General features: G+C 37.9%; 1 protein-coding gene across 3 annotated transcripts in view; it reads right to left on the reverse strand.

The window, feature by feature from the left end:
* Positions 1 to 12116, reverse strand: part of LOC139735178 (oxysterol-binding protein 1-like) — a 113039-nt gene that overhangs the window by 60275 nt on the left and 40648 nt on the right. For all 3 annotated transcript variants that reach the window (XM_071645938.1, XM_071645937.1, XM_071645940.1), the window contains one exon: positions 6037 to 6284. In XM_071645938.1, coding sequence (XP_071502039.1) covers positions 6037 to 6284 — 248 coding nt within the window. The remainder of the gene's footprint in view (positions 1 to 6036; positions 6285 to 12116) is intronic.

Below are 12116 nucleotides of genomic sequence, written 5' to 3' on the forward strand. Positions count from 1 at the left end.
ATCCATTTAAAGTCTGTTAATGGTTTGCACAAAACCCAGTGATAATGCCATCTAGTTAAAGACTGCAGGATTTTACATTGAAACATAATTCTTACATTCTAAGCTTTGTATAAAGATGTCATCTTGTTTTGATCAACACTGCATGATTTCACAATGAAACATAATTCCTACAATTGAAGCTTTGCATTGAAAAAAAGCTATAATCTATACTCACATGACAACTAAAACAAGCACCACATAATGCTGGGGCAAATCTCCCTACCCAACCCCTCATGACATATTAAAATAAGGTAATCATCAATTTTTTTTTTTTCAAGAATTCTTAGTTTATCCACACGATGGCTCACAAATCCTGAGACCTCTCAGGCAGTGCTTTGGCTTAGGAATAGCACTTGGTCTATGAATAATTAAGTTTGATCAAACTGCTGCTGGAATTATTTTGGCAATTGCTTTTAGGATATTGACACCATGTGAAGATAATACCCATCGTCATTTCCTCGAAACATTTGAAACATCAGTATCATAACTGTGATACGATAATGACAAGAGTGTATCATGTAGATCCAACTGCACGAAGGAAGTACATACTGTAATACCAGACATTATTGTGAGCATTTATATTTTGTGAATTTCATGAGAGCTTTTGTGAATTTCATGAGAGCATTTTGTGAATTTCATGAAAGAAGAAGAAAGATTTGGTGAATAATTACCGACCAATTTCTTTGTTGACTTCAATCTCTGAAATTCTTGAAAGGGTGGTTTATACACGATTATTAAAATTTCTCACAAATCATAACATTCTGTCAGATTCTCAGTTTGGTTTTAGAAAACATTACAACACAACCCATGCTTTACTTACTTTTATAGACAAGGTAGCTCATGCTATAGATAGTTTTGAACATACAATTGGAGTTTTTCTTGATTTTTCTAAAGCTTTCGACACGATAGATCACGAAATCTTGTTTTATAAATTGTGTCACTATGGAATCCGCGGGACCCCCTTAGAATGGTTTAAGAGTTATTTAACAGAAAGAAAGCAATTTGTTAATATCAATAGCCATGATTCGCAATTAAAGCCTATTTCATGTGGAGTCCCGCAGGGCTCCCTCTTGGGCCCACTTTTATTTATCTTATACATAAACGATCTTCCAAAATCATCGCAAATTTTGTCATTTATCTGTTTCGCCGATGACACAAGCTTGTTTTTTTCACATCGAGACCCTAATGCATTAATAAATATGATGAATACTGAGCTCAGGTCTGTGCAATCCTGGATTTATGTGAACAAATTATCTTTGAACATAGAAAAAACTCATTATATGGTATTCAGTAATTCCTTGAATGTTGTTCCATATGATATCAAAATAAATGATTTATGTTTAAAGCAGGTTAATAATACAAAGTTTTTAGGGCTTTGGATTGACCAAGAATTATCCTGGAAAACTCATATTAATTTTGTAAGTAACATTTTGTCCAGAAATATTGGAATCTTGAATAAGCTCAAACATTTCTTTCCTGTTCATATTTTGCAGAGTATATATTCTTGTTTAATATCTCCACACTTTAATTATGGAATTTTGGCATGGGGAAATGCAATTCACTCATTACTAGATTCCCTTCTCCGTATTAAAAAGCATGCAATAAGAATCATAAACCACGCCGGATATTTTGCCCATACAAATTGTTTTTTCCATCAAAACAGAATTCTGAAAATTCAAGACCTATTTTATTACAATCTCGGAATTTTCATGTATAAACTAACAACTAATGAATTACCATCTGTTTTTATCCACATGTTCAAAAGGAATCATTCTATCCACTGTTACCCCACTTGCCAGAGTGACTCCTATCACCTTCCCCGTACTCGCACTATTTTTGCAAAGAAAACAATTATATTTACTGGACCCAGATATTGGAATGATCTCCTTCTAGATATCACTTCTTCCTTATCTTTATTCACCTTCAAACGCAAATTAAAACAGTTATTACTTAGTGGATACACATTACCAAGTTTTTAGCAACCCTTTTATGCTCCCAGTCTTTTGTCCTTGACCGCAGCACCAAGTCATTCAAGTTATTTCATGGTACCGATACATCTTTTAATAATACAACTGTATAGCATTTTTGTTATTCAAACACTGCGAGATTTGTGTGCAGTCTGGTTTGTGCGATATCTATGTGGTTCATTAGTTTATTACTCATTGATTTTTTGTACTTGTGTAATTTTAGTTGGTCAAGACAAACATATCCGTTCTCCGTGTAAAATTATATGCCTATGAACTTGGGAACCTACAGTTTTACAAGCTTTAAAGCTTTTTTGTAGGCCCCACCATATTTCTTATACTTACTAGTGACATTTTCACACGATATGACCTTGTACATTTGTGTCAAGTATATTTTCTTTCTCTTTTCTTCTAGAATCAAAAGACATGATTGTATATATTTAATATTCTTGTTTTGTTGTCAATAATTTTGTAATGTCATCATTGAGAAATGGAAATATGAAATAAATTTGAACTTGAACTTGAATTTGAACTAGAGCTAAAATTAATGAAATTGAAATGCGCGCAAAAGTTCATGTCTACACTATGCATTAAATGCCAGTGGCAATTTGGGAAAATTTCATGCCACGAAAAAGGCAGTTGGCTCCAATTTAAAAAAAACAAGAGACCCGCGGGTCTAGCGCTCACCTGAGTATCGCAAGTTCACCTTTCACGCAGTCACTAATCTTAATTATTTACAGCTCTACCAAAATTTGACCAGGCATTCTCAAGTAGAAGATGAAAATGTACAATAAGGGCCCAATTTTTTTAAGATTCCTTAATTTGGGGGGATTGGGGCCCCCGGGGCCCTCTGGGTGGGGCATGGTGCCCATTTTGATAAATTGAGATCCTGACCCCCTAGGGATGCTACCTGCCAAGTTTGACAAAAATCCATCATGAGGTTTTCAGGAGGAAGATGAAAATGTACAATTCAGGCCCCCATTTGGACCCTTCCAACCACCCCCCCCCCCCCCCCCCACCCAAGAGGGGCACCCCTGGATCTCCTATGAACAAACTTGAAACTACAGTCATTAATGCACTCACTCATAGTATTATCTCAGCTCTATAACTTCTGATTCTAGAGAAGATTTATAAAGATTCCTTCATTTGGGGGGTTTGGGACCCCTGGGGGCCCCCTGGGGGCCCCCTGGGTGGGGCATGGTGCCCATTTTAACAAATTGAGATCCTAACCCCCTAGGGATGCTACCTGCCAAGTTTGGTGAAAATGGGTCATGAGGTTCTCAAGAAGAAGATAAAAATGTACAATTTAGGCCCCATAAGGACCCCTCCTCACCCCCTCCCCTGGGTCCCAAGGGGGGCACCCCTGATTCTGCCATGAACAAACTTGAAACTACAGTCATCAATGTACTAACTCATAGTATCAACTTAGCTCTATCACTTCTGGTTCTAGAGAAGAAGATTTTTGCGGATTCCTTAATTTTGGGGGGGGGTTTGGGCCCCCTGGGGGCCCCCTGGGTGGGGCATGGTGCCCATTTTAACAAATTGAGTTCCTAACCCCCTAGGGATGCTACCTGCCAAGTTTGGTGAAAATGGGTCATGGGGTTCTCAAGAAGAAGATGAAAATGTACAATTTAGGCCCCATTAGAACCCTTCCCCACCCCCCTCCCCTGGGTCCCAAGGGGGGCACCCCTGATTCTGCCATGAACAAACTTGAAACTATAGTCATCAATGTACTAACTCATAGTATTAACTTAGCTCTATCACTTCTGGTTCTAGAGAAGAAGATTTTTACAGATTCCTTAATTTTGGGGGGTTTGGGCCCCCCTGGGGGCCCCCTGGGTGGGGCATGGTGCCCATTTTAACAAATTGAGTTCCTAACCCCCTAGGGATGCTACCTGCCAAGTTTGATGAAAATCGGTCTTGGGGTTTTCAAGAAGAAGATGAAAATGTAAAAAGTTTACGCACGACGCACGACGGACGACGGACGACGGACGACGGACGACGCACGACGCACGACGCACGACGCACGACGCACGACGGACGCCGGACGAAGGGCGATCGCAATAGCTCACTTGAGCCTTTGGCTCAGGTGAGCTAAAAATTATTATTAAAAATATATATATTATCAAAAAATATATATATAAATATATATGCCATGAAAATTTCTCACTTTACAGTTAGCGAAAGAGAGATTACATCTTATAGAAAAGAACAAGAGATGTAACACAGGAGAGAGGGGAAGAAGGAAAGAGAGAGATAGAGAGAGGAAAGAGGGATTTACGAAGGAAAAAGGAAGACCTATAAAGGGAAAGGACGATAAACAGAAGGACACAACAACAGGAAGTGAGCAAGGAGACGGGATGACAAACAAAAACACTGCTGAACAGAACAAATCAAAGCGAGCCAGGATATAGACAGCAACCACGTTGATACAATTCAGAAATCATGTATACTCTACTGCTCTATTATTCTGTTGACGTCCTTGTTTACGACCGATGATATTACTGAAGTACTTTGTAATGAATGAGGGCCTCAAACGGGGACTGGTACGTGTAGAGGGAATGGAAAATATTAGGCTTACAAAGAGCAAATGTTGCAAGGTTGAAAATGGTAAAGGGTAAAAAGAAAGTGCTAATCTGCATTGTGAGTATCATTTAATAGATTATAAATACCTCCCCGAGAAAATGAAAGAACATGAATTTATGTTTTCACAGTTTTAATACAGTGTCGTTATGAAGGAGAATCCATTTATTTGGAACATGATATGCACTAATAATATTAAAACAAAAGGTCCCTTTTTTATCTTTGATATGCATATTATTAGTGATTAATTCTATCAATTCTTAAAGCTAATCACACAAAGAAAGAAGGCAAGGCCTGAGCAATAAATCACGCATAATATTTGCCTGAGGAGGATGGTATCTGCAGCGTATAAACCCAGACCACAAACTGTAGCAGTAAAGAATATCATACATCATTTCTTTTTTATTGAATAACTTTCTCAATGTATCGACACACAGCATTTTTTTTTTTACTTGAATGAGAAGAGGTTAATTGGAAGGTGCTGAGCTATATGATATAGAATATTCAGCAAAGGGAATTTACAATGACATATATGAACTCTGCAAACAAGCAAGTGCTGCAAACAAGACATGGATTGAAGATCATCCACCAACAGAGGGCAGCAGACAGACAGCCATTCTCAGAGCAATTGGGTTTTGGAGGCATAACGCACCATAACAGCTTCACAGGAGTCAAGATTGTCTCAGCACTCATGCTGGTAATGAACATGGGCTGAATACAACAAAGCCAACAGATAATTTTCTCTACAATCTATAAAGCATATACTTCTTTTCTGCAATCCAAATAATAAATATTGTTATCACTTATGAAAAAAAAAAATGGACTGTCATTCATTTCACATAAAATGTCTTGTCAAAGTGTTGTAATGGTTTGTATGTATACCGGTCTAGGGCAATTACCCCCTGGGCAATTACCCCGGACCCTTCCCTTGGCCCTAATCCTAATCCTGAACCTAATCCTAACCCTAACTCAAACTCCTAACCCTAACCCTAATCTTTACTCTAACCTTACCACTAACCAGTATTTAGCCTATGGGTAATTTCCCTCTGGGGGTAATTGCCCGGATACGAAAGAATGCAACTGATTGAGATTTTCAAAGAATTGATATCACCTTTTCCATACTACTGATATTTTGAAAGGTAATGAAACTGGTTCTAGTCACCTCAGGGTAAGTCTATCTAACTGCCAACTGGCCAAGAGCTACTGAAAAGTTATCTCTGGCTTGTAATAATTCATGGCACTATTCAATTTTTCTAAGTTTGTTTTTGTTGTTTTTTTGTTTTCATCGTCTTTCCCTCACACACCTCCTCCAAAAAAATTTTGCTTACTCAACGTTTTCGTATTACATTCCGCAATCCACCTAACCCCATCTCTTCCTTTTGTTTTTACTGTTTAACTAGTAATGTTTTGACACCTGTAGAGAACACACACAAGTGGCGAGCCGACTTACGTTAATCATGGCGTTGGATGTTATTCTGAACAGCGTCGCTCGCTCGCTGATGCCTTTCAGGCGGGACGTAGCCTGCGCTGGCTCCTCGGTCACCTCCAGCTCGGAGAGCGCTCTCTGCAGTGCGGCCCCGTGCTTTCCTATCAGATCATTGCACGTGTTCAGGTCCTCCAGTTTACTGGTCAGCTGCCTCAGTGTCGTCTGGACCTCGTTTCGGTCGGTTTCTGGTGGTAGCACCTCCTCATCATCATCTGGACGACAGAAGAGTAAAAAGTGACCAACAAGATTGTTTAGAGCTTTTGCATAAGTGATAGGTTTTTGGACTCCATGGGGGAGGAGGGTGTCTTGACTTGACTTTGGCAGGTAATGAATGAACAGTTGCATTAACATCGGGAGCTGAAGTTGACTTTAAAGATCAGTGTAAAAAGTGACAAGGGTAAGATTGTTTCAAAAGGACCTTTGAATTTGTAAGTGATAAGTTTTAGGAATCCATGGGGGAGGTGGTGTCTTGACTTGACTTCAGCAGGAAATGAATGAAAGCCTCAATTAACATCCAGAGCTGACGTTGGCATTTTTAAGATCGAATCAATTCAAAATCTAAGAACAAAATTGATATGCTTGCGGCGGAAAATGCAGAGTATTCACAGAGAATCTGTACATCGGATATTTTTCAGAATGACCTGGCAGATGAATATTCCAAAAGATCTTGATCATGATACAATGCTTGAGCAAACTTCCCATTAAAGTTAAATCATTCTGCTGCACTCTCAAAGTATGCTACAACTATCCCCAAGACGGACATACGACTAGCTTTTCTAAGCATTGAGTACAATGCTGTTGCCTCATCACGGGATTGCCAAGATGTAAATGGTCTTACAATCCACTCTGTGTATAATGCCATATTTCACGAGCTTTACATTTAATGGTCATATGCCATATTTCACAAGCGCATATTTCACAAGTCATAACTTGCAAAACAACTTCGCTCCAGAAACTTCGCTCTACAAACTTCGATCGAGAAACTTGAGCAACGGAATAAGAAATAAGTCTGTTCCCTTTAAAGGGAAGAGTCAGCAACTTGCTACCTTGGAGATGGTGTACACTGCACTGTGTCTCTGAAGTAACATTTTATAATTTAGGAATATAGTCAACGTGAGCAATTTGCAAAGAATAAAGACACAGCAAAAAAAAAAATGTGGTGTACAGAGTAAGCGCTATGTCCAGGAAATTATTGGATCTTTAACTACTCATGCTCTATTACAGTGGCCCAGGAGATAATGTAAATACACTGTATAGCTTTAATATTGTGAGATTATAAACCCCTGCCAAGTCAAGATTAATTAGAAATGGATGGATGAAATGACAGCTTCATTATTACGATGAGCAAGAGGATGTTCAGTGTTGACTTCTGAATAGAAAACAAGTCTGTGTCTGGTTTTTAATTATCTTTACATGTATTATAAATGGCAAACATCAGGATGTCTGAAATTAGGCAGGCATAGAAGACATTGATTAGACAATGCAAAAACCTATGATATTAGTTTGAATGTAACATGTATGATATTAGTTTGAATGTAACATGTACATGCAAAGATGTGATCTACATGTAGGTCCAGCTGTAAGTCATTAGCGAGGGTTCTTGATGTATGATAATTGCTATCAGCTTTGAAGTCCCTGTTGAAAATTATTAAATATATGCATTGCAAGCACTGTTGATCTTAAAGCATTTTACATCATGGAGAGGCAATGTATTGAATGTGGTAAATCAGACGTAATATGTCTTAATTTGATGTTTTCAAATCTTATAAATATCAAAATGTTTAAGAAAATGAGACTGAAATTCTTTACCATCAGAAAGCTTATAAAAATGCAAAACTCTCCTAACAAAGCAGCAACTGATTACTGTAAAAGTGGATATTTTCGCACGACTAATTTTTCGCGCTCGGTGGGGCAAGAAGAGTTTCGCATGTTTTTAATTCCACGGAATCAAGTCATCAACTGCTGGGATATATGGCAAACAAAAATATTCGCGTGCTTTTATTTTTGCGCTAGTTTCGCATTGCGCGAAATATGCGAAAATTTCCACTTTTACAGTAATGCATCTTATCTGGATTTCAAAAAGCGAAATGCTTGTTTAGAAAAAAGAAGAATTTAATAGCTCATTATTTGGTCTTTATCCACAGATTTGAAGACATCAGCACACAAGGATATAATACTCCAATAAAGTGGCAAACAGATCTCTGGGAAGATGTAAACAAATGCAACCTGCACCAAAGGAAGGACAAGTGTCCATTGTGATCATATCTCCCTCTGAAATTAAGTGGCAGTAACATACTCCATGCAATGCTGACATGGGTTTGAAATCTTGAATGCATAACACAAAACTGGATACATGGGACTGAGCTAGGAGCATACAATTAATGACTGTCAACATTACATTGTACACTGTGACATGTCCACAAGTGAATGGAAGTAAAGATATGACATTCAACTCTAATGACGACAGGCATACAGTATTGGGGACAACAGTTACCCGATACACACGCAGTACGAAATTATGTACAAGGTGCACCTGTTTGTTTTGATGATATGCGCACAATAGCTGACACCATCATGCACAACATTTATTTTTCCAATAGAGCAGTCATCCATTACAAACTGATGAAGGGGATGTGTATCAGAACACTGCAGTGTCAATACATTGGTTATGGCTGGATGAAACCCCTTCTGTCATCAAAATGGCAAATGCAGAACACATCTTCAATTTGCAGGTGGGGGAAAACAACTATTCAAACCACTTTTCACTGCTACATGAGTACACTGTACCGGTACTTCAAATTCTAATGCCTAGTCATCTCAGAAAGGGGAAGAGACAGATAAGGCATTGTGCAGTGGCCTTACAATGACAGCAATCACAAAATTCATGCAGTAAAGGTGGTGGTTTCTTCTGTGAAAGGCTTTAGCTTCTTGATTTTCGCTTGAAACAAACACTTGTTTGTTCATTTATACTTGTAGTGGTTCGGTGGTGAATTCTGTCGTTTAGACATAAACTTCTTGTTTAACCAGTTGCTCGTAAACGTTAACACGGCATGGCATGAATTACTGTCTTTGAGGAGTTGCATACCTGATGGAATGGTTTAACAGCAAAATGGCATAATGCCAAAGTCTTGTAGAAAAATAAAAACTTCCTTTCCAAACATACAATGCACACATCACATAGGAAAGGGTCATAATATGTATTCTGGTGGCTGTGGCACCCAATTTCTTGAATCGCAAAGTCTGGAGCATGTAGAGAAAGCACAAGATATCTCCTGAAGATGCTAGTTTGGGCGTAGGCTGTGTGCTACCTCAGCTTTCCCCATTACCGATTCTTACAAGCCTGTACTGCTCAACATTTCCTCCACTGTACACCAAGCACTATAATCGTTTTTGCATCATCCAATATCAAACAAAAGGCAGTACTTATCCATAGTCTGGAGATGCTGCACTGATCAAAATTGCATGGGTTAATTAAACAATACTCCTAAAAAAAAAAAAAAAAAAAACAGGGAATGAAAAAACAGCACTACCCATCCCTGACATGGAAAAGAAGTCCTTGTGTGATTCTGTAAATAGTGTTAGCATGTTTGTTTGTTTTATGTCTTCTCAGGCGGGTCAATCTTTAACCTGAAAGCTCTCTAGTAATGTCTTTCAGCCGTGAAGCAATAAATCACGGCTAATGCAAGCTTGCAGCATCCTCCCTTTCCAACCTCTACCCAGTAATCAGTCATCCAAATCTAGCCTACCTTAAAGGGATAGTATAGTTTTGGTTGAGACAGGGATTCATGTTTGAATTTTTCAAAAGATGAGTAGAAACCACTTATATGTAGTACAAAACAGCACGCAATTCTGAAAGGAATTCTTTTATTTGATGAAAATTGGGTTTGAAATGGTTGAGATATATCTAAAAACAAGGTAAAACAAAGTGGTCATAATAAAAGGTAGGACCCACCTTTTATTAGGACCTCTCTAAATTTGGATTATCTCAGTCATTTTGAAACCGATTTTGGTCGAATAAACTTTGAATTCCTCTTAAAATTGTATGCTCTTTAATATATTTTACATAAGAAATTTGTAATTATCTCATATGAAGTTAAAACCTGAATTCCCATCTTAACCAAAACTATACCATCCCTTTAACCACGTCAACTCACAACCATGCATAATTTCTTTCTGTTTTTTGTTTTTGTTTTTGTTTGAACAAATGGGTTATGGACACAGAACCTTATGCAGAATGCATAGTATTTGTGAGAGAGACCTTGTTGACATACTGTCCTGGAAGATAACACTTAAAAACAACTACACATTCTTTTTTTCCTATCTTTCGGATAAAAGTTCACACTACTTTTTAACAAGTGAATAATCAAGAGATTTTTGTGTTGATAATCACAATCTGATTTCTAGAGCTTTTCTGCATTATCTAAAACCCTTGATACGCAGTGTTAAACTCTCACCAATGCAGCATATCAGTAAATGTAAGATTTTCAAACCTTCTACTGTATCCCCCTCCCCCTTGAAACAAAAATACATAAGTAAAATAATCCTATTAACCATGTACTGACAGAAAACATACCTGTATTACACTGTCCCTAGCACTCCAACTTAACATTCCTTTAAATACACAAAATGACATTGTTCATGCAAATGTTAACAACAACACCCGCTGACCCTAATGGTTTCATATCTACAGCCGAAGAGCTGTACAATGGGAAGAAAATGAGCTGGCTGTTTTCTAACCAACGTCTGCATAATGAGCAGCTTGTCATGAATGCTGCAATGCAGACACTTTAATATCTTTGTCAAAGCGATATGAATTTACGCCGCTGAGATGCTACAGACTGAGATTATATCACGTCTCCAGAAAAGTTTGCCCAGATTAGACTTTCAACGAAATGCAACTTGGGTATTGCGGCGCTGACTGCGCAACCACTATTTTGTTTCTCGTTGCCTGAATCAGAATGCAATGCAAGAAAACTGTACATCTGCATCAATATGCACTGGAATGTGTCTGTGATTATTTGCACCCAAGATAGTAAGTGCAATTATGATTTATACACATTGCACACGACTGTTTATGCCATATATTTTATAGAGTTTTTATTTTTGTGAATTTCTCAAGTCAGGTGCTCTTTGCAAATTTGAGAAAATGCAAAAAATATTAACTTTAATCCCAATACGAAAGTGACATAGCATCAGTACATGTACATCTCTTCATCCATTGCTGTATTCTACTATTGCGAATTTAATCAATCTAAAATGTTGTGAAGTCCTGATTCGAGAAAGATTAGACTTGCTAAGAATGTGACCGTGCATCACAAAGCTGACAAAAAGGTTGCACCCCTTGATTTTACGTGAGGACTCAAAAAAGGTGAATCGGGTCAACCAATTCGATTTTGAGTTTTCCATATTTTCTCCAACAGTTATTCTTCTTCAACAATATACTTAAGATTGGGATGGAAAGTGGGTTTTCAGCAGTTTTACTACAAATCTTTTTGAGTAGAGTAGTGTGATCAGGTATGTCATAGAGTCCCCTTTTCATTTCTTGAAAAACCTTTGCACACTCTTTATTTTCAACTCTATTAACTTTTGAAAGGATGATGCTACTGCTTTGAAAGTCAGCATTAATCATGGACCAAATGTATTGATAGAACATGCTTAATTTCAGCTTAATGTGATAATCCCTTCATTGTTGTTACTACGGTGGTTTACATCTTGTTTTTGTCCCATTCTTCACATAGCTAGCATGGCTTAATTAGTAAAGATTAAGCGCTTGAATAGACCCTGTACTTCAGAGCCTCTTTTCTCAGTTCACACTCATCCAGAGGTATGCTTTCTTTGCAATATTTAGATAATTTAGGAGAGCCCATTTGAATTGAGTTAGTTTCATACATCATTCTAAAGCTTAGAGTCTGCTCTTTCAGAATCTGCCCTTAGCTAAAAATCTGTGTCTGGCGACTTTTGGTTGATCTTGTGGTGCAGGGTCACATACAGTATATGGTGCACAGTATTCTTCACAAAGAAAAAAACATATTTCTTGCAGGCTT

The sequence above is a fragment of the Diadema antillarum genome, unplaced genomic scaffold, assembly GCF_040938485.1.
Source record: "Diadema antillarum isolate AM-2024a unplaced genomic scaffold, OU_Dant_1.0 seq00000565_RagTag, whole genome shotgun sequence".
Lineage (NCBI taxonomy): Eukaryota > Metazoa > Echinodermata > Echinoidea > Diadematoida > Diadematidae > Diadema > Diadema antillarum.